We start from the raw sequence: 25,060 nt of genomic DNA, 5'->3' as shown, positions 1-25,060 counted from the left end.
AGCGGCTTTTAGGGCGACCCTGTGGCTGTTTCGTACCCCTTGGGTACCATTGGATGACGGCATTTGTCCAGCGGCCGTTATTTCGGCGAGCAATGTGCCCCGCCCATCTCCATTTCAGCTGTTTGGCAACGTCTATTACATCGCGTACTCTTGTCTGCTTCCTAACCCATTCGTTTCTCTTACGGTCCTTTCGCGTGATGCCCAACATGCACCTCTCCATGCCTCGCTGTGTGGCTCTTAGCCTTTGGACATCTCTCGTGTTGAGGGTCCACGTCTCGCAGCCATACGTGAGCACGGGTAGCACACATTGGTTGAACACGCTACGCTTAAGACATAATGGTAGGTCACTCTTGAAGATACTATTCAGACGTCCGAAAGCACTCCATCCCAGCTTTGTTCTTCGAGCAATTTCATCGTGCATGCTTCCGTCTATGGACACCTGCTGTCCGAGATAGATGTAGCTGCTGACTTGCTCGAATTGGGTGCCAGAAATACAGATAATCGCAGGGTCCGAAAAACAGTTCCTCATCACTTTTGTCTTTGAGACATTTATATATATCATAGTTAGGATATATTATATCGCAGCCATGACCTATTTTGGGTGAAAGCTGTTTCCTCATGTCAGGCTCACCAGGCACCAATAGCGAGGGTTGTGTTTTATTGTTTAATTTTTTTTTTTAATTTCTTTTCTATAAAATTATTGTTTGCTTTGTTTTTTTCTCTAGTTAATTTACTTTTACCTTTTATTCTAAATGTCATGATGTGAACGTCTTGAATTAATAATTTGTTATATGCTCAAAGTGTCTTTTTTTTAAATAAATAAATAAAAAAACTAGAAGGAAATAATTTGAACACATATTTGACTAAAAATCCCACAGAATCCCACACAAGAGGATAAAGTATAGCATATTATCTTGTTTACGGAGAAAAGTCAGAATGCCGTAGGCGTCAAAGCCTCATTATTTTCACCATGTCATCGTGTCATATTATTACGATGTAATATTCCCGACACGTGGTCGCTCAGCGGCCGTGAATAGGAAGAGAGGAGGAAAATCGATCTCGCACCAACCCCAAGGTATCCGTGACAAAATTCCTCTGTCGCACCTTACAGGCTTTACCTTGTTGGGGAACATTTTTTTGGCATCAGCTGTGTTCTGTTTTCATTAAATCATAAATGGTTTGAATAATGAATAAAAATATGGGTATGCATCACAATTTGCTCAATATTGTCGATACTTAGAAATGTCATGAATTCTTTATTAAACTATTTTATATAATTTCTATTAGAAACACTCATGTTTACTTAACTTAATCTGACTTGAAATAAACTAAACATATTACTACATTTCACTATTAATACTTTACATATTGGTAAATTAAATAAAACACAGTATGTACCCACCTACCCAAAACTTATTCCACTTATGTTGATTAAAAATAATCAGGACCGCTTTCATAAATAAAATATAGTAGGTACATTTCTGCTGACAAATTTTAAGGATGAGATTACATATCTATTGATTAAATACAATTTCTATAAAATGCTCTTCAAAAATAAATCAATTAAATATACCCAGCTTTTTTGTTTTCGTTTTGTTACGTGACAAACTTTAAAGACGTAACTATTAAAAATAACAGCAGACTGTAATTTGAGAATGCTGGTGGATTACGTATCTGGGGGGAGGGGTTTACACACGATGCCAGACACTGGCCTTTTATGTTGAGAGGGCTCGTGCGCACTGGAGCCGGCTCGGTGTTCACGCACTCGCGCTGCAAACGGACGGTTCGGAATGTCACTCTCACGGTTTCACTTGGTTTTTGATGATGAATGATGATGACAAGTTCAAACCGACAAATTGATCAAATTTTTAAAATTTTTCTCACACTCAAATATTAAACCTTTTTACAGTGTCATTAAGAAGGCAGCCCACTTTACATTACTGCTTTCCACAAAGAATTATTGAAAGTTATCACCATGAAAGATTTTAATTTTGTCATTTAATACACATTACTAACGTTTTGTCTTTCTTTTTCCAACAGTGGTCTGAACTTCCAAGACCTGATGGTGCGACAAGGAGCCATTGACTCACCACCTAAGACGCCCTTCATTCTAGGCTTCGAATGCGCTGGAGAGATCGAACAAGTCGGAGAGGGAGTGGAAAACTTCAAGGTAATATTATAGACATTTTATTTCACCTAAAGGGCTAATTGCGTGCTTAAATGGTTTTCTCATGTATTTTTTGGACACTAGGTGCGATATATAAATTTTTTAACGGTTTAGAGCACTTGCTTTTGCGCAAATACGTGACTAACAAATGCAGCGCGCATGAGAGGAATTCAACGTAGGTGTTTAATTTATTTGATCGCGCAGCAAAGACGCAAACTTTTTCGCATGCAAATTTATGTGCGTCAGAGAGACAGCTTAGCGTTACAGACAGACATAAAGGCAATGAAGTCAGACGCATGTATAATATAATTACTTACCTATTAACGGTGATAAAAACATTCTTGTGTCTTCTTATTTTCATGTTTTAAAAAAATCATCACCTACTTTTGAACATGTCAATAAATAAATAAATTAACCCAATCCTGTGTAGTTGGCTACGTTGGGTTTTGAAGGGCCGGCTACCGTATTGCCCTGTGTCAATATGCAAAGTTTGTAACAAGACGCCTCATTTCAATACAAAAGCGTGCTGTATTCTGTCATGTCAGACGATCCTTTCACTTAAATTAATCCCTGCAATCTCAAGGACTCCGGATCACAAAGATTCCCATTCATCAATTATTGAATACTGACATACATCTCTGAGGATACTCTTAAAATAACTTTTTAACTGGGCGTGTGGAATGTTTCAATGTTTTCTTCCACTTGAGATGCGTTTTTTTTTGTTTTACTTTCGTTAATCGTATGTCTTGTTTATTTACGATGTGTATTTTTTGAGAGCATAGAAGATTCTTCTCTTGAATTTATAATATACAATGTCTTCGCACTGTCTTGTTTAAATTGAGCACTTACAGCTAAAAAAAGCTTACTTTATGGCGGAGCGCTTTCATGTGGGGGCTATTGGGTCATTGGTACGCCCGACAGCTAATGAGTTAACGCGTGTCCGGTACACTTTTCTTAAGCCGCCGATACACTTGTTTTTATTACCGCAGCCAGTTTTATGTTCTAATTTATAACGCGAAATTATGCGTTGACTTATTAGCTCTGCGTCGTTCATAAACATAATACAACGGCCTTCTATATTAAATCGAGCGCGACACCGGTGTCCCGTCTGAAACGGGCCTAAAAACGAATAAGTAATATCAACTATGAATTTAAAATTAAATTAATTTATACTATTTAATTTAAACATACATAATTTTAAAACACCTTAGAGAAATGTATAACGGCACTGGGACACTGGACGCCGAGACAAGTGGGCGCCGCACTGTCGAACGAAATAACGTTCATTGTTGAAATAAGTAGACGTTCGTTACGATTTGATACAGAAAGTAGAGAAGGAAGTTTAATAAGTTTCTAACCACTAATAGTCCAATGCTTAAGCCGCGCGGCCACCGTGGGTATACTTATCATATGCACAATTAAATCACTATTAATTACGTGTGTATATTTAAATTCTACCAATATATAAGTTTAATAAACTATTTTTTTATTCAACGAATAAGACAAGATTTCAGAATGTAACATTCTATATTCTACTGAATATACATAATTTGAAAACATCTCATGCATAGACAAAATCGTTTTTGCAGAAAAAAATACGACACCCGACGGGACTTGAACCTGTAGGTATTTGCTGGATTCGCGCCAGTGTGTTTTACCATTAAACTACGGACGCCTTAGATAATTGCAACGATTTTAACTCGTAGTTGTTACATGAAATGCTCATCGCAATTACGATGAGTTGGGATGAAGAATTGGCTTCGTACTCAATTGTACATCTTCCTAGACAGTAAAACTACTAGTATTTAAATAACGGTATCGCTCATATCGAGTGTTCTTTCAAGTAGCTACCGAGACATCTTGACAGTCCCTTATCTCTCGTACATTAAAAATGAATTCACAACTTCCAAACTCATTTGAATTGTGCAGTAGCCGAGAAAACTTTAAAGTTTAAATTATTAACCTCGTGGTTTTCTCTGCGCCTTTGTACTTTTGATCCTGGGAGACTTGTTTCGTGTACTCTCCTTATTTATATTTCTTTACCCTTCATAAAGTTTTTATATTATTTAATTTATTAATATTTTCAAAATTTGTTTGCTGCTGGCTTCTTGTAAAGTGTAAACCGACAAGAACCGCGTGTTGTATTTAGACATGAATTTTATGTCAGTACTATACGAACCAAAGAGGTTGGGCAGTCTTTAATATACGGCCATATATTTTTGATACTTTTACACTACTTTGCTACATTTCACGGTGAAGTGTAATACGGCGAACTGCATACGTACAAGTTTCCGGACACGCTTTCCATACCCCTCCCGGGCATATGCTTCTGTCAGGATAAATGCCGCCCCCAATAGGCTATTAATCTTGATAACTCGTGCGGCTGGACGTTCTTACTTTCCTGCATGCTGCCCAAAACTATCAGTACCATAGTGCGATAAGTAAAAATTTCACGTTTTGAGTTATGTTAGCCATTATATTCGTATATCGCTCCTGTTCACTTCCACAAAATTACAACTCGAAAAAATTACTGGTTGTCGTCGTAGGGCCGATGTTTTTGTCACTTTTCTACAAGTCAGTAGGTATAGGTGAGTCAAACCTTTGATCAGCCATTACTCAAAACTACTAATAATTCCTAGTTGTAGCACTCTGGAAGTGGGCTATCGATTTTGTCCAAAAAATTGTTTCTTTATTTTGAGTCTGGATGATTTATTGATGAATTGATCAATTGATTGGTTCTTATTTTTCTCTGTCCAAGGAATTCGAATCATCCGTCCATCAGCAACACCATTGCAAAGCCATCAAATTATAATTGAACGTAGTTATGCAGAATGTAGCCAGTCCACAATAATGTCGAGCTGAGATAATGGCACTTTAGTAACAACATGATTATTAAAAATGTAAAATGTCAAATTGTAAATAGTATTTTATTTCAAGAATATTTTTTTGCGGCTTGGCTATTTTCAGAAGAATGTAGAGAAAACCTTCTCGAATCTGATCAAATCTCATTTTTTTATTTTTTGTGGACTGGCTACTTTCTGCATAACTATGTCCAATTATTATGTCTTCAGGATCCACAACTCATATCATTGAAGTAGTGTTTGTCGTCAAACGCAGAGTCAACTACTGCGGATTCAGATAATTCACATTTTTTCGGAGCTATTTAATGATACACTTGGTTCCATGCCTAGCATTGGTATTGACAATTGCCTCTTTCCTCTTCTTTCTCCTATAAAAAGGGGGCTAGCGGCTAACAACAATTTTAAAAGTTATATCTGTATTTTGCAGATCTATATTAACAATCTGGGATACAGAATTCTTCTAGGTATAATCATTTCTCAAATAGGTGTATTGAGCGAGTAGACGGTGGCTGGTTTGGGGACTTGGAGGCCCGAGGCACTGACTGATTTTGAAGTCCTCCACGATAATATACATAAATAAAATATGTATTTATAATACTACTTATGGTTTATTTGTTTGTGTATAAGTACGTTTTTTTGTTAGTGTGGTTATATTATAGGCCATTTTGACGTTGTTGTTGTGCTTTAGGTGTTGTTTTATACTGAATTCGTTACCTATAATTATTTAATAATTGTATTGCGGGTATGAACTACTTCGAGGCTCCCTTTTTGTGTCATCTGCGTCAAACAAACACGCTGCTGGATTGACAACATCGGAGAATGGTCTCAATAAGGGTTTGTAGCAAATCAATACACCTACTTGCCTCATTTTCGGTAGGTATCTAAAAGTACAGGTGGTTTATGTGTCAATTACACGGGTTATTCGGAGTAGAAAAAATATTCTTCCCAAATCAATGTTTTATGTGGTCGAATCCGTAAAAACCCAGACGTGGCAATTTTCTATCAAGTTACGTCCTCCGTGAAAAGTTCACGTCCGAAATTATGTTCTCGGGGGTAGTTGCTTGGGTGGTAAATTGAATACTTTATAATGCGGATATTTTTCTTTTAACACTTTTTAGGTCAAGGTTGCGACTGGAGCATGGCCTTATTTTTCATCTAAATTAATATTCTATCATGTTACATTTTCAGACTGTTATTAGGTATTTGATTGTCACTGCAGATGGCTCCATTGTTTATATTAAGATGTGACATGCCACGTTAAATTAAGTCTTAAATAAAGCAGAAACGTAAGTTAGGTATAGAATGCCGCGAATAGTGAGGAGGAGGAATCTGTGAGGAGGGGGATGATTTTAATAAAGAATGTTAGATTCGGGTGTTGATACCACTTGCGTGAGGGTGAGTTTGAGTGGAAGCTATTTTATATTCTTCTTATAATCATGGCCCCCACACCCAGAAGCGGGCCTCCAGGCTAGGATCTTTGACGGCCCCCCTACCTATCGATAAAGATAAAGGCAGTGTGACGGTCTACAGTAGCGTTTTCCAAAAAATGGTGTACGCGGTAAAATTGTGTTTTAGTGTTTTTTGTATATTTGAATTATGGAGTTGTCGAGTATCGATACACTAAAAATTATAAATACATATAAAAATTGTATCGTACAACCACATAATTTTAAATAATAATAAAGATAAATACCGCAGGCGACTTTTTTTTGCTATTCGAGAAAATTTGTGATATGTGTTTAAATCACTTATCTGGTCGATTCACCACGCCGGGCCCCCAGGCTAGAGCCCTGTCAGCCCCCCTTTGTGGGGGCCATGATTATAATAGATACTTATATCTGAGTTGTTTTCATATTGTGTACATAATATAGTGTATTTTCTTATTAATTAATATATTGTTTTGTAAAATGAAGGCATAATCGGGTTGGGTAGACGGGTGTAACGTCGGACGTGAGGCGAGCAGTGAATTCAGAGTTTATTCCTCTCAACACCCGTTGCCGCTTTTAGTACACACTCCCCACTCTCCCCAACTACCCGAAGCTCGTCGTCAGCTATAGTTGTTGCTGGGCGAGCTCTGACGTCTCCGCCTCGCTGCGAAACCCTTCTACCCCTGACTAAAGCACTAAAATTTCAATGCTTTTTGCGAGAAATTTTTACAAATTAAAATCTAAAATAGTATTCTATAATCTATACCTACAAAGATATTAAAGAAAACCCTGATGAAGACAAAGCCTTTATATGGAAAAACGTTTATTAAATTAAAATCACTTATTAAAACACTATTAGTACCTATTTATTCCACATAGTTAATTAAGAGCGTAGTCGCCAATCGGAGACGGACGGTGGAGGTGTCCTCACGTCGATTTGTTTTGTCATGGCGTCGAATGAAAATATTCTTAAATCGTGTAAAGATGACTAAAAAACTTTACGTATTTACTTAAAAAAAGAGTCAAATGAATATACTATTATTATCAGTAATATAACAATAAACATAACATTAAATGAACACATGTTGGATTTTTATGACTAATTATATTTCGTTCGGCACGCGTCATTTGCACAATCCGCGCATCGCCTAGCCACGATCTTTTTAGACCATGCCTCAACTGAAGTATAGCCTTAATTATCATGACCGGTTTCATCCGTTTCAATAGGACATCGTCAACTGATAGAAAATATAGGTACAATATTACAGATATAACAAATTTTAAAGTCAAAATTATTTATTGAAGACACAATAGTCTCAAGATTTTATTCCATCCCCTAAATTATGTTTTGTGTTGTTGTGTTTTTTTATTCCTGGGGGCAGTCGAGGACCACCCCAACTCTAATAGAATCGTAATAAATCATTTTTCTTTTATTCTACAAGATTTTGAGAATGTAACATTCCATATAGATATTGAACTTACATAACTTGAAAACACTTCAGATATATACCAACTAGAAAAAATCGTATTTGAAAAAAATACGAAACTCGACGAGATTTGAACCCGTATTACCATTGGTGTCGCGCCAATCTGTGCATTAACCAATTATGCTGCGAGGCTCCTATTTAATTATGACAATGTAAACTAGTAGATCATACATGAAATGCTTATCAAATTGCGTTATTATTGACTATATGGTTAATACGGGTTCAAATCCCGTCGAGTTTCGTATTTTTTTCAAATATGATTTTTTTCTAGTGGGTGGGTTCTGTGACCATATTATAATGGGAAGATCTGTGATCATATCGAGGGCTTAGTGTCAAACAACACTATCTACAAAAGTGCAACTTTACAGGAGGGCCAAAAATCGTTATTTTAGATTCTTGTTACTCAACAAGGGAAATGTTTATTTAAAACTTAATGTTAATATTTTATAATTTATTGTGTATTGTACATTTATCTTGCTTATGATGATGTTAAAATGTATAGGGATAGTTTAAAAAAAATATGAAAACAAGGGTTACTTATGGAGTTAGCGTTAAACTTTACTGACGATTTAATAAGAAATTAGAAAAAAATTGACATTACGTTGTTTGACTATCATGTAGACGTAAATGTAAAATAACGTTATCTCAAAAAAAAAAAAAAAAAAAACACTTTTGTAGATAACGTTGTCTGACTTTAAGCACTCGATATTATACTGGTGTTTCTTCGTCACAAACCCCTTGCTTATTATAATATAATACCGGTTTCACTAACCCCCCCCCCACGGCCTTGGGGGGTGGGGGGTATAGAATCCTCCCTTGACATCTTTTCTTTTATATAAATAAGTCCCGAATTAGTTTTGAAAGGGTAAAATATGTAAATTCGAAGAAAGCACAACATTGTTTCAAGTTTACCAAAGACATTGTTTAGAATTTACGTCTGCCACATTCTCGAAACAAAATGTTATTTGTTTTCACAATTTCAAAACATAATATCTCAATTTTGTTACATTTTATAATAAAATAATATTCATCAAGGAATAATAATGATGCTTTAGACGCTTTTGATATTTAACGGCCTATATTTTAATTTTTTATTCAATACTAAATAATATTAATACCATCGACTGAAAGTGCTTGATGGAATCTGAATTTAAATTCTAATAGATTTAAGTTTTGTACTATTCCATTTGGGTCTTTTTTTGCGACCCTGGTTTCGCCTTTCGACATCTTCAACCACTGTGTACACGTGTACACTTACCAAAATGCAAATACATACTGACAACGAATACAACTAACTCTATCTACATCCACATACGTACATGTAATATAAATGTTGTATAACAATACCTATCATTACACCCAGAATGGACTAATGGGCATTTTTTTGTAACGGTTAAAACCAATAATTAGTGTCGTGTCCGGATACTTGTACGTATGCAGTTCGCCGTATCACACTTCACCGCGAAATGTTGTACCGAAAATATATGGCCGTATATTAAAGACCGTCCAATTTCTTTGTGTCGTATAGTACTGGCATAAAATTCATGTCTAAATAAAAAACGGATCTTAGCCAGTAGCAAACAAATTTTGAAAATAGCCGATATACTGGATTATTTGTTAGGTTAGGTTTTCATTCTTGAATTAATGAATTTTGCCAAAATCAGCCATGAAAATTAAACGTTCATATTGAATCTAATAAAATTGGAGAACGTATACTAAGCTCACGGCGAACTGTGCTACGTTGAAATGTTTTACGTACGATTTACATGTAACCAATTAGTGTTACCAATTATTTGTATAGCCACATATTATACGTTTTGATTAAGTTGAATAATGATAATGAAAAAGTGCGGTAGAAAGAACACAGCCTACTTGAAGATGGACATGCCTGGTTTATACGTTTATTTAATTAACATGTAACAATTACCTATTCAAAACGTGATAAAAGTATTTATTTTAATGATTACTTTTATGAAAAGTATAGTAATAAAAATATATTACTTGTTATTCTTAAAATAGATACAGATTTCATCAAAAGAAAAAAATATTTACGATGAAGTCTTCCACATCAAAACATGTTTTCGAGATATAATAATAGCAATAAAATGGTATATATTCTTGGATAACTTCATTGGGGCATGCTCCCATTGGATTTCGCTATTCTGCGTTTTTTAGTACCCCTTGGGCGCTTTGTTATACTTGAAACCGGTGATGTAAAACCTTTTTTTATCTTGGCCAATAACCATTTTCTAGATCAGCGATTTCCAAACTGGGAGGCGCGAAAAGTTTAACACATATGTAGCCACAGGTTTGTAGTTTGCAAATGCATAGTTTATAAAGAGCCTGGGAGCTCGGGCATAACACACATCACAAATTTACTCTAATAGTTTCGCTGCTTTCTTTTAGGCCTATTAAACAGATATCTCCCGTGACTCCCACTACTTTAGAGCACCACACTGCCTCTCAGCGATAGGTAGGTGGGCCCGCCAAAGATCCTGGCCTGGTGGTCCGCTTCAGGAAGTGGGGCCTATGATAAAATCCATAGGCGAGGTACCGGGACAGTGACGTCACACGACAAGCCAAAATGAATGACGAAGTGCGAAATCTTGCGAGTATACCAGCGCTGCATGTCAGGTGAAATTTGATGCATGCGACACCAGCTGTTGTTTTTTCAAAGGAAAATGTTGTAATCATGCGGTGTACAGCGGCGGTACATTTAGTTACGTGTGTTTTGTGAATACCGACAAAATCACATCGACATATTCGACGTGTTGCAGTTGAGACGAGTTTAAGTGTGCGAAATTTTAAAATTTCAAATTAAATGGCGATTTGAGATAACCATGTTGACTCCAGAACACTAATTTTTGACAGGCCATGGTGGATTCGCTTCCAAGCTCTTTGAGCTTAGATTTGTTACTCGTCCGACATGTCCATGCGGCGTAGAAAAACAGTATGCGTTTCACATCCTCTGGGAATGTCCGAGAATGTGCTCCGAGATTGAAGAGATGCTCAAGTCGGTCCAACCAGCTGTTGGGCCCATTGGGCCATCCAAGTCGGTTGCCACAGAGGCCAATTATGTTGTTTTTTTTAATTTGCGGCGCCTTGTTGCGGGCGTGAAGATCTTTTCACATAATTTTTGCCGTCCGTTTTGCTAGCTTCGTTTATTGTTATACTTAAAACGAAATTAATTTTCTATTATGTAATTTACATGTGCCTTTCTCTTCTCGGCCCTTTACTTTAGAGTAACTCAGTCAAAGCTCACTTAGAGCGTGGCAACCTCATTCTTGAGTATCTGCTCCCGGGACAAAAAGTACCAGGCGAAAAAACTGTGCAGATGCCTCACATCGCTAACGTAATGTGCTCGTGATACGCTCGACTAAGCCCATGTGTGGTGCGGGGCGGTTGGTTTGGAGTTCTTTCATTTTTTTCTGCGATTTTTTTTAATTGCCCTTGCGACGAGCTCGATACGTCGAGGAAAGACAGAGGAAGATCACGCGTTGACTACCCAAAAAATCTATTATGATAATAATATCTTCTTTTTTGTGGATTGTGGACTGGCTACTTTCTGTTCAACAACATTCAATTATTGATTCCACTGATAAAAGGTTGTGCGTCACCACTCCAAACTTAATGAATTGCTAGAATTTAATTGAGTCTTTATGCCAACAAGACCCCCCCCCCCTCTTCGCTAAATAATATTTCGTACGTGATGGGATTTTTTAATATTCGAGTGAAAACTTAATTAAAATGTTGTAAAGTAGTCGCCTCGGGACAATTTCGCGCCTACATTTAATACTACGTATTATCTACAAGTGTTTTTACCTAGGGGCGGCATGTTATATGAAAGTATGGTGAAGCAGGCTAGTATGGCGAAAAAGTATGGTGGGGCGGGCTGGTAATCAATTTGTGGCAAAATTTGAACGTTAACATTATATTATATGGCTACGTTATAATGACCAAAGTAAATCCTCTATGATGCCCTGAATTTTTTTTATCGCGTCGCTATTTCTCGTAAGTTATCGGCTATTGTTGGCCTGCTTCATTCAGCTTTATGAGAAAGCCGATTCTCTGCCCCTCTTTTAATTTAATACCTCTATGGTTTTTACTAATCTTGTATTAACTTTGTATCTTTATACTATCATCATCCAGTGGCGAAGGGTGGACGTTGGCTGTTAAGATTCGCCATAAATAGTGCACACTAAACTTCGTCAGTCTTACGTATTTGTTTTCATTGAACTAAGTGTACAATTTGCAAGATAGTGTTGGTTAGTTTTTTTTAATTCAATTAAACACTTCGAAATAAGATAGGTTAATATTTTTTTATCTATTATAGTTGGGGTTAGACAGAGCTTAACGGATTTAAAAAATGAAGGAATAACGAAAAAAAATAAGTATGAATTTAAAAGTGTGCACAATTTTGTTGTATCGTCCAAAATATACCAAAACTACTATGGTTTGTTTTAGGCAGGGTTTAATTGATAAAAACTAACCAATACCATCTGTAAATAATTGTAGTCTTATTTTAATAAAAACTAATACGAATGACTAACATAGTTTAGTTTGCACTACTATTTATGGCGGATCTTGACAGCCTACCTCCACCCTTCGCTACTGCTATCTGGCTACTTTACATACCTAGTATTCCTGATGAATTATTTTAATTTCGTCATTTTCAACACTTTTTATGGCAACTTCGTTAATATTAGTTTTTTTTTTATTTTGAATCAAGAACACACAAATTAGGGAAGTGTATGTTGTACTTATGTATGTACTTGAAACCAGCTGTACCTACCTAGATTGCAATAAACGTGATTCTTGCAGTTTTTCTTGTCTGGCGTATATAACATTTTTTTTTAAACTACCCATAAATCTGTCCAGATATTGAATGAAATCTTTTATTTAGAATGTGATGAACGTACGCCTATTGTTAACAAATAAAATTGAATTACAAACCAGATCATATTGAAGATCACTGCGAAATTCGTTCTGATGGTTTAATTACAGACAAGTTATTTATTTATTCGGACAAATTTCAACTGACGAGTGATGCAACTTCTAAAATATGCAAATAAAAATCAACTATTATCCAACTGTGGTTTTCTGTTTTATTTTCACTTATTAATCCATGTATGTTTACCATAATGTCTAGAATTCATACATTACGACCGAAAAGAAACATTTACTTATTAATTAAAGCCACTTTCTCATTTGACAAAAATACCACGCAATAGGAAAATGAATTTAACATTATTATGTATGTATTTAGAATTCATATTACTCTCTAGCTCCATTGTCACTAAATATTTTACTAGTGTCAATTTACATGACGAACTCCAAAAACACATAAAAGACCTAGATGTTTACTTGACTATCACGTCGTTTCTGAATCCTTACAAAACTTATAAAGACTATTTTCGAGAAATAGTGTAAAACATCGTGAAATTATGAAGAATATATTATCATACACAATGCTTGTTATATTCTTCTTCGCTGTCCATGTTTGCTCTTTATCTATCTAGATCACAACGTCGGTGTTTTGTAAAAAGGGCGAATCAACCATTTTGGCGAAATCGAGAATTTAATGAAAAAATAAAACTATGTACCTACCTTACTAGCTTTGTTGTGTAAAAACGGCGAATTTGTATCTCCACAGGAAAGTACATAAAAACGATAATCGAAAGGGCGAATATCCACCTAGTATTACGAATAAAAAGCGAATGTGATATATTAGGCCTTTTAAAATATTATATTATATTGCCTATTATAAAGACAGTATTCTTTATAAGCTTTATTATAAACTTGGGTACTGTTCGGATACAGCGGAAAACGCATTTTGAAAATAGCCGATAAACTGGATTATTTGTTAGGTTAACCTAACCTTGTTGTGTTAATCGCCACATGTAAATAATAAATACAAGTCAAAAGTTAAGTTAAGTTTGGTTAATTCGTCCTTTTTACAAAACACCGACGATAATATTGTGATGCCTAGAATCTTTAGCTCGGAAATCTTCTTGCGTCTTTCCAAGTTATGCTAACATCGCGTATATCTGTGGATGGTCAGGATGTGGAATCCTTCAAGGACGCATGTAAACCGGTAAACTTGACGAAAAGGCAAAGTTGAGACTCTTTTGAAGCATCAATAGCATGTAGCCCTAGCTCCAATGCCACAATTCACTTATATTGCATGGGTCGCTCTCTTATCTCCTTACTGTTTTCGAAGTTCAGCGTGCAGTTAACCGCCTCTCACAATATCTAAACTCACCTCGTCTACCGCCCAGCCATAAATAAAACCTTCCAGGAACGTCGCTCCGATGTTGCATATTAAGACCGCGCACATAGGCACCTAGCGACAGTCGCGTGTAACCTCTCGGAACGTGGATATATTGGGATACGGCGACCGGCGAACCGATATAGGAATAACCAGTTTGTAGGTGTGCATATGCTTACTGGCGTCTTCGACTCACAGCCCGAAACGCATGCGATTTGTTGCTAGCAGCACTAGATTTTTTTTTCAAACCAAAAGTCGTATTCCACCAATGTGCGGAGCTCCATATGGCAACGTGTGTTTTGTGAATAACGATAACGTCACAACGACGTATTTGACACGTTGCAGATGGACGAGTTTTGATGTGCGAACCGGATTAGTTGTTAACACTGCGACGATGCCCAATTACATTAGTGTAGCGTTATGGATGGGAATGAAGCCCAATTATTAACAACTCCAATAACGGTTTTTATTTGAAAACTTTAAGTACAGGCAGTGCGCTTATAATATTCAACAATATTTAAACTTGATAAGCAATGATGTCATATCGTTCCCGGCAACATGCACAATCCAAACAACCAGTTGTCGGCCTGCCTTCTCGGAATTTGGTCAACTAACATTTGACAAGTAAAAGTTCGATTACTATATTACAGTTAATCAAATGTGTACATACAGAAGCGTATAAACTAAAATTAAATTGCTGCCAATTCTTTGTTGCGAGATCGTTAGAAGCCGGTCAATTTAGTCATTTAGTGGATGTTCGTAGGTAGTTAAGAAGTAGAATCAGTATTGCCATCTTTTTTTACATTTATTATAGTACAAAAGGGTGAAAATTATAGTATTTATGAAAAAACTATAGTACAGGAACATTTTTCGTCTCGAATCCTTTATTATAGTATTTTTGCCATATTTTCGTAAAATTATAGTATTTAACACTTTTCGCGGATTAAAAATTATAGTATTGTACTATAATTTATTATAGTACGGTTGGCAACTCTGAGTAGAATAGTTAAATCATCACAGAATCAACCAGTCTTGAGAAAAGATATTGTGACGTGATATCACCTGAAAACATTCACGGAGATATGAAAACGGTAGCGACAAAATAATAAGCTAGAACGTTGCTTTGAAACTCACCGGTAGAAGCAACACGTAATTAAAGAAATTGTCTGTTACGATTTTTGGCTGTCAGTCGAAGTGTTTCGCCCCTAGTTGTAAACTAACGCACGTCGATGGTGTGCGTGCGGATGTTTAGCCATACTAGTGGTACTAATTACCCGGCAGGCGATGCGCCCGAAGCGCTGACAACGGTATACGTATTCGTACGCATACAATCCACGAACCGAATCATTGTTTTGTTTTTACTGTACAGTCCTACAAACTTATGTAAAGAACGGTCAAAAATGGAACTACGAACTACCACATGGACGCCATGTTAAAAACGACATTCGTATGTCAGATTCTGACCAGTTGAGAGTCTTGATTGGGTATTTTTCGACTGTGGCTCCGCAATCAATTCTTCAGATAAGTTTGTAGTTTTGTATTAACTTATGTACCTACGTGATCGCCTTTCGATTTATTCATACTGTGCCTGTAGTAATATAATGTATAACTTATGTGATGCGTAAATAAATTTAGTGATCTACGAGTAGGAAACAACGTTTTTTCTTACATCATATATTTCTAACCGTCTCACGTCCTTCGACTTAAATTACATCATTAATAAAATACCATCCGAACATGTGATGATTCCGACGTGTGTATCCGTCCAAACTCAAAACAAAATAACCTGTTTTTCTTTTGATGACATTTGCAGCACATAATCGATACATTCACCCCGAACTGCTGCCAAAAATTCGCATTCTCACAAAGGCAATACAAAAAGTAATATTCTCAATTTTAAAATAGAAAACTGAATTTAATCCTTAGCAGTTATTTTAATTTTCGACCATGAAAGTGAACGAGCGACGCTGTTCATTTTCCCGACGTCGGGATCAGTGGCGTGCGCTTCGGTGTAAATTTAGTAAGGGGTGCAAGGAAAGGTATAATAGAGGAATTCTGAAAAACCAAAAAACTCGCATAGGAAAATGTCACGTAGAGATTTCTACCAGTACATATTATTATGTATTAAGATATACAGCAGTTTTGGTCTTTGACGCCATGAATCGCAAGAAATACGAAATCTGACGAATGTCTTCAAATAGTTCCCAACACTGAAAGCGCGTTGCGTTTATGTGACCACAGACATAAATATTGAATATCACTATATATTCTTTAACGCGTGTTTAAGTTTATATCATATTTCTCCACACTGCATAATTAAACCGTGTTTCAGCTCACAGGTGCTATTTAGAATAATTTACCCAGGGGACACAAAATAAAATTAATGGGAATTGGATTACCCTACTGGATGTCGTATAACAGGTTACGGATTTCGAGAGTGGAAAAATATGGGATAAACTTAAACACGTGTTAAAAATGTTATTTTCAATAGTTAATTACGTCTGTATAAAGTTGGTTACGTAAATGTAACGTGTATTCGATATTTGATGGCAGTCGTCGCGCTTTGTTTTATTTTAAATTTATCATTTTTATTACAATTTATTAATATTTATTATAAAGTACCCTGCTTCAAAACGTTAGTATATGGATGGGTTTTACATTTCTATCTTATTAATCTTTTTTGTGGATCTCCCTATACCAGGGTTGGTGATTCTTTTTACGTATACTCGTCAAAATTTCCCAAATATTATTTTTTGACTGTCTGACGTGCCGAGCAGTTTTTCATAGGAAAAAATGAAAAAATATGGTTATAAGATGTTTATTTAAAACATTCAAAAATTATAATTGCTCCGATCAGATGAGGCATCTATCGCCACAGTGGTCTCAAGCATTGTAAAATTATTGTAAATCGATCAATCGATCGGTGCTTCTCCCGCCGCCTGATGAGGTCAGTACGATAATATGTGTGACGCATAAAACCTAAGGACCAACCTATGCAAATTAAATTAAACGTAATACTTATTCTTGAAGAGTATCTGCTTATTTTTTATACAATGTGATCTGTCATTTATGCATGAATTTCGTCATTTCCGTTTAGGCATCGATTGGTAACTATTATTGGTAAAAGTATTATTAAAAACTGAAGAAAGCACGCATTGCTATATCGGCATTATTTTTGAATATTAGATTATTATAATTTAGGTACCTGAGTATATTTATTTATTAAACTTTTTTGTAAAAAAAAAATTATTATTAAAATTTATTTTAATATTTAATCTTCATCATAAGACATTCACGTGACATGCAAAATAATCTCGCGTGTCATAGGTTCGCCATCACTGCCCTATACTGATGCAGAAGGAAGCAGACAAGTTGGTATACGTCATACGTTATGTATGTATGTGTTAAAATGTCAGCAAATTGGTGAATAAATGGAGTGTGTTCTCTGGTACCGTCACTGGTCTGGGTATAATACCCAAGTACATTTTTTGTGGTGTCGCACGTGCGCCTAAAACCGTCCGGGTCGTAAATCCGAGCGGATTTTGTTTTCGCGTGACTCGCGGAAAACAATAAAGCTTCAGCAAACTAACATTCCTACGTCTTTTAAATCAATGGTCCCGTCTGAAGTTTCAATCGGAAAATCTGATGCCTTTCGTAGATGGCGGGGTTTTCGCGGCCTTGTTTTGGCGCGACGTGACTGACGTCATAACCGTCCATTCGATACCTATTGCTTTTTCTAATCTTACATTTGCGAAATTATTTACCCACTTGTCAGATCAGACGGTCTTTGTATTGGCAGAAAGTATGTCATTTGTGTTGTCTTGAAAGAAATATTCATTATCTTTCAATCGTGATCAAAATTAATTAATAAGTAAAAACTCAATTTTGCAAAACTTGTCTTTCACTTTACATTTGAGTGCATTCGCCTCTAATTTATCCATCCATATATAAAATACGTGTGTAGGTATAACTTTTGTATGTTTCTGAGGTTTTCAAATTGTGTTTTTCTGAAAATAAAGACTCTTAACATTCTTAAAACTTGTGTATATTCAGTAAAAAAAATTGATCATTCGTGTGTTACTGCCAAAAGTTAGTATGTCTCGAACTCATATTATGGAGTAATTGCAATTTGACAGTTTGACATGTCCTATAAAGACATAATCACAGATTGAGCATTATAATGCTATTTTATTTGTGCTTTATGTGCATATTCTATATAGGATGACATTGATTTTTTTTTTCTAGCATACATATTTATATAAGTATACGTAATCCGTTGTTAACTTCTATTATATAAGTAAGTACCTAAATTATCGACTTACCAAGGCAGTAACTAACCCCACATAATGGACTCCACAGAGTGTAGGTTGTATAAACAGATTTTTTTACGAGAAATGTACGTTAGCCACTTGCTCAACCTATTGGGCCCATACACTGGGTCCAAGCATACATTGAAAAACTACGTGTCACTGCCAGACCGGGATTCGAATCCAGGACCCTCAACATTTTAAGCGAACGCGGTAAGCGCTCGGCCAACGTAGGCGTGAGTGTGAATTGTGTATGATTTAATATCGTAGAAGAAAATTTATTATCTGCTTTCTTCATTGCCTGTGATGCGGCCAAATGCATACATACAATTTTCCGGACCGGATCTGATGCCATCAAGATGAGTTAATTAAGAATTAGCTTCGTACTCTAAACTTCTCTAAAACTCTGCCATTCTGGGCAGTGTTGACCTGTGTGTCCCTGATAACTATCTTAGAAATAGAGACCACCAGTTGTTTATTCTCCCAAGGTGCAGAACCAACCTGCCACTGGTAATGCCAATTGGGAGAGTGATAACTATGTTCAACGAAATTGCTTCGGGTGTTGATATATTCCACCTACGTGAGAATGAGTTTAGGTGGATGTTGTTTTATAAAATCTTAAAATAGGGTCTGCTTAACTCATCCGGTGTACTTCCTTGTACCTATCTAATTCATCTACTGATATATCTCTTTTTTTATGTAATACTGTTATATTTATATATCTTTGTTTCTAAATGTCATGTTGTGAACGTCTTAAACTTATAATTTGTAATGTCCACAATATGTTAAAAAAATAAATGAATTGAATTGAAAAAAAAAATAAAACTTTTGTACATGTTTCCAGGCAGTAAAACTCTTTACGCTGTTTTTTCTAGAAACAATACTCTCTTATATTCTTTCAGTATAAACTTTATACATACTACGCATGAGTTAAAACATTCTTTTAAATGCCACAAAACTATTTATTTACATTGCCCCAAGAGCACACAACATAAACACAGATGGTGTTAATAAAAACGAAACATCGATTTCACATTAAAGACGATTCGACTATCTAAATTTAAGTAGTGCCTTGTTATAAACTTAGTAACACAATACCCAAAAAGCTCGTAAGGCATCTTATTAGTAAAACTTGACGGAAACTTTTGCAATTATCGAAGTTTACCATGTTTGTGATACTTTGGGTGTACTTACCTACCGAGGGTTCAAAGCGATTGTGGTCTTGAAACTTTGTAAAATATCAGGGCAATCACAAGTCTCTATTGAAGATAATAAATATGTCTGTCACTGTTAAAATGATACATTATAATATAACTTTTAGTAGTAATTACAGTGCAACCTCGATTTTACGTATATTGGGGTTTGGATTTTTTTAATATTAAAAAATTCATTTTCTTAAATATACCTTCTCTTGAACAGGAACTGAAATTGTTTTTCTTTGCCGAGAAAAATTCATGAATTCAAGAATGAAAACCTAACCTAACCTAACCAAACAAATAATCCATCGGCTAATCAAAATTTGTTGTAATGCACATTTGCGTCTGAAATCCATTTCAATGATTGCTATCCATTGGATCGATTAGATTTTCATTTTTAATATACAATTTTAATTGAATTTTGAATATTTCAAACGTTAATAATTGCGAGAAGTAAAAACGTAGAACCGGGAACTACATGCAAATAGCAGGAAAACTTTTTTTTCCGCGGACCAGGTTCATTGAATTTCAAACACGTTTGATATTTTACTCGCCGTTCGATCATTCGGACCGGGAAAAATCTGTAATTTTATTGTTCTAAATAAATATTGATTAATTTACTTATTAGAGATTTATCAATATTTTTTATTTAAATTTATGAAATTCTTAAAAGAAAACATACAATTTGTGTTGTTTTCACTCCTATATTAATTTAACGTATATCTACATGTCAGTAACACTAAATGTCAGAATTATCGGATTATCGTAATGTCTTCACATTACGATAATATCGTCACTGTTCTGGCAGAAGACACTAATTCAAAAAAATGACATATTGAGTTAGTTATACTAAAATGTTCCTTATTTCAAACTTTACCATCTGGAAACCTTCTTCATAAATAAACAGTCTTTATTTTAGAGTCATCCTTTTTACGATTACTTAATAAACTCACATGATAGACCATTTCAAACATTTTAACAACTTCAAAGTCAAATTACTCAAAACCAGTATTTTCCAGTTAGTGTGTTCTGCCAGAACAGAGACGACTGTCAAAGCTGACTTTTTATACGTTCGTTGAACGTCAGTTATTCAGTAGCAGAGTATTGTACAAAACGAATGACAGCGTTGCCAACTTCGAGTTTTTCTTGCCAGATCTAGCATTTTTCGATAGGTCAACACTGCTTATTGTCCTCGGACCTTTGGCAGCGCATTATTAATAAAATGTGTGAGTTAACTGTCTCCTGTGTCAAGTTTGTATGCGATTGTGATGTCGCTCGTTGTTCACAACTGTTTCGAGTGTCGCTTGTCGTAAGTGTTAGCGCCACAACTGTTGGACATTCCTTAGTTCATTTGTCACTCTCAGCACCAGTCGCTCCGTTTTACTTCACTTCCCCTTTTCTTACGAATCTCCACGCATAAATAAATCTCTCCCGTCTTTACCCTCCGTAGAAATTATAACTTGTTCGCCGAGATAACCGATTCGAGCTATTTTTGTTTTCAATTAGGGCGCGCGTTCAAAATTAATAGTTTATCTTTTAACAACGTTCCTCCGAACCACTGCAATAAATACTAAAACATTCCGTGAAGACAAATCTCTTAACATACCTTAAGTACACCAACAACTAATTATTTACTGCCGGAACATAGTGATACCTGCGCTTTTGATGCCCTCCGAATATAAGTCAGAACTGGCATTTGGCGGCAAAATTAGCGGAGTTAACTAAGGAGCACTAGAGTTTCTAATTTCTCGTTTTTTTTTCATTTCTTGAGATTCTTGAGATTTTTACCTGACAAATTTAAGATAATCGGAATATTATTCATTCCGAAAATCTTTCTTTTTCTTTTAAACTTCTCTCTTTGTTATTTCTGCCAAGTAACAGTTTCTCGAATTCTCGAGATTCAATAAGAGAGAGGGAATAGTATCAATTCTCGAAATTTCGGAAAATTCATTTCTCGGAATTCTGATTATTTCTCGAGATTTCTCGCCACAACCTTGCACTACCACATCTTAAGCGATAAGTTTTATTGTTGTTGTATTTACAAATTAACTTTATGAATAATTGTAACAAAAAAGTCTGCCTAGAGCATATTCAAATCGTAATATCCAAGTATTTCGGGAAGAAAATAGTGAATGGAATGGAATTGCAGAGATTATAATTATTATCTTGTTGGTTATCGGCGGAACTACAAAATCTACCCCCCCCCCCCCCCCACGACTTTACCAATCCCCTTGATTCCCGGTTTCCTCCATCACGCTACATACAGCACTGTGAAATCGCAGTCATGATACATTGGTAGGTACAGTTTATTTGAGCATGGTGGCTTTTAGATTTTCTTTTATTCAGAAAACCAAGTTTTGTCCTTTATTTTCAAAATCGTACTTAATTTTTTCCGAACCCGAGAAAACGTCCGGTGCACTACATTGAGATTTTTGTGTATTTTGTCTTTGGAGGGAAATGAAAATTGAGACTGGTTATTTAGTTGTTACTGTAGGAGTTTAACTTTTCTGAATGTATTTTTTTCGATAGGAAAACAGAAGACAATGCTTCCGGGGAAACACCCTGTGGGTATTATAATTTTCTTTGTGAATTAATTGGTTCGTTCGAGTAAGTAAGTCCATGATTATTTTTTTCGCGTCACTTTCTGTCTCATTTTAGTAGAAAATGTTTACTACAATGTCTTTGGATTTCCGAGACGACACGAATTACGTTATGTATTATTTACGATGTCTCGGTAAATTTTAAAATCAATTTCTTTGCAAGGAGGACGGACCTCTGTGACCTCGCCGAAGGGCAAGTCAGTACCTTTCGCCAGCGGCGATATAATGTAGCCTCGCAATCACAGTTTTTTTTATTTGTTTTTCTTTCGCAGCGGGGTTGGAAAGATGCGCATTACGTATAATGTAAAACAGCGGCTCCCAACTGGCGTTCAGCGAAATTCTCCGCGGGGTGCAATCTTATTGGATACTAAACGGGTGCTTTATTGCGTATACTTAAACTTGCATTAACTAAATCATAATAAATATATTTACTTAAGTACCGTTAAATAAAACAAGAGATAGCATCTATTCATCACTATCGGCAGGGATCAATTCACTTCTGAACGAAGGCATCCCCTAGTTCCTTTCACTCGTATCGGTATCGGTTTTTTTTTAATATTGCTATGTTCGCTCCTAAACGCAGCATATTATGTATAATATGTTGTTTTTACAGACATGCATACGAGGAAGAACAAACATTCTCGTCTGTAATCAGTAAATAACTCTTTTTTTTATATATAAACCTCCTCTTTAAACCGGTGTTTGCCCCAAATTATTCCATGTGCCAATATTCTCTCATGGCGCCCTGAAAACATAAAAGAAACCAATTGAAAACTTTCTCAAATCCGGAAGTTTTTGATTTTTTAGGTTTTCTCAGCTGCCGATCGAAAGTGTCTATATCAAAATTAGACATAGGTACGTGAGAGTGGTTATTACTTTTCAATCTATACATAGTATTTTTCGGATATTACCTTTGCGTTTTTTAATGTTTCGACATACATCTGACAGTATGCTTTACTACTGTTATAGGTTTGCGGATAAGCTAGAATCCAATATAAGAATTGCTTGGGCTGTGTCCAACACAAGAGTGAGAGCTTGGTCAGGTTTAGATGTCTGCTTCTAATAAGAATGTTCGATAATGTGATATGAACAAAAGAATTTCTACTGCTTCCTGCCGGCGAGAATCGGAGGTGTACCTATTTGAAATACACAACACTACACTATCTCCTGTAAATGATCTCTGCAACTATCCCGGCACACCAAAGAAAGAAGGAAGAGGAAGAAAACAGGGCGACAACCCAAAAACCCAATACGGCAACAGTATTACCTACCATGATAATTAATGAATTTTAGTTTCCGTTATCTAACTTTGGCTATTATAATTTTTAAGGCGATACTACCTACTAGACCAGCGGTTTCCAACCTGGGAGGCGCGCCTCCCAGGGGAGGCGCGATCTATTGCCAGGGGAGGCGCCAAAATTTTTTAATAAATTAATTTTTATACCATAATATCTACAAATAAAATATTTGGAGCGGAGAAATTTAAAAATGGCGCTTTTGCAAACGCTCTGTTTCGGTAATGCACAAAACGACCGCTGGTTGCATGAAAACAATAACCTCAAATTTAAATGTCACTCGTAGCTAAAGTGTCAACTGAAGCGTGTAGGCAGGGTGTGATATTGTTTTTTTAAATTGTTTTTGACGTGATTTCTTTAATATAATATAACAATAATACATGTCTTCACTTTTAAATGATTTCTACGCCAGATATATTGAAGCAAACAAAAATCTATTTCCTGAGTTCTTGGTTAGTTTGCTAATGCATTTTTCATATTATTTTATTAATAGTAAAAAAGTCGCCTGCGGCGCTGCTTTGTTTCAGGGCTATTAAATATTTTAAATATATGGGTGAAAGATCCTGGCCTGTGGGCCCTATTCAGTATGTGGAGCTCATGATAGAATCCATTAATTTTTGTCAATGAACGATGATGAATTTGGTTGACTTCTATTAAAATTGATTGTGGTAATAAGCAAGCTCATTCGTCGCATGAAAAAAAAAAAATTAAAAAATGAATTTAATATAAGTAAGTAGTAAAAACTTGTGTGTTAAAAAAGTGTCTGTATTATTTAATGAAATAAAGGGGGGGAGGCGCCAAGATTAGATTTTTTTTAAAGGGAGGCGTAGTAACATAAAGGTTGGAGACCACTGTACTAGACTCTAGAGACACCTAGCAGAAAAATACAAAGCTTGCAATTTGAGACATTTTTTTGATAATTTACAATTTCAACTAAACATTAAAAAGAAAAATATTTTTTTATTTTAAGTCAAAGATAAACTTTTAAAATGTGAATTTGTTAAAGGATCCCATCTTATTATGACATTATTTTATGGTCATATTCATTATTAAAATTTAGTTTAAAGTTTGCTATGTTGTAGAGATTTTTGACTAATTCATAGTTTTAATATTTTTTATATGTATTTAAAAAAAATCATCGATTTGTTATAAAAATATAATCGTGTATAAGTTGAAATCCTTTTTATTTGTATCAAAACTAGCTTTAATATTGGGACCATACCTAAATAAGATGGGATCGTTTAACAAATTCACATTTTATAAAAAATAATATAATTGTATGTTTATCTTAAATCTAAAAATAGTTTTTTTTCTTTGTAATGTTTTCAGATACATATTATTTGTTAATTGATACATTTTAAATTGTAAATTCATCATCAATCAATCATCAAATATGTCTCAAAATGCAAGCTTTGTATTTTTTGTAAGAATGCTATTGTGTACATATTGAAA

General features: G+C 35.3%; 1 protein-coding gene across 1 annotated transcript in view; it reads left to right on the top strand.

Moving 5' to 3' along the window:
• The window catches only part of LOC147074688 (putative NADPH-dependent quinone oxidoreductase VAT1L), a 149,828-nt gene that overhangs the window by 101,423 nt on the left and 23,345 nt on the right, over positions 1 to 25,060 (top strand). Inside the window, exon 2 of the mRNA XM_085943685.1 lies at positions 2,041 to 2,170. Within this exon, the coding sequence (XP_085799811.1) occupies positions 2,041 to 2,170 (130 nt within the window). The remainder of the gene's footprint in view (positions 1 to 2,040; positions 2,171 to 25,060) is intronic.

The sequence above is a fragment of the Rhyacophila brunnea genome, unplaced genomic scaffold, assembly GCF_057557595.1.
Source record: "Rhyacophila brunnea isolate RB1 unplaced genomic scaffold, BYU_Rbru_1.0 scaffold_16, whole genome shotgun sequence".
In the NCBI taxonomy this organism is placed as follows: Eukaryota; Metazoa; Arthropoda; class Insecta; order Trichoptera; family Rhyacophilidae; genus Rhyacophila; species Rhyacophila brunnea.
The sequence above is the reverse complement of the archived record's forward strand: the minus strand, read 5'-3'. Positions and strand labels throughout refer to the sequence as shown.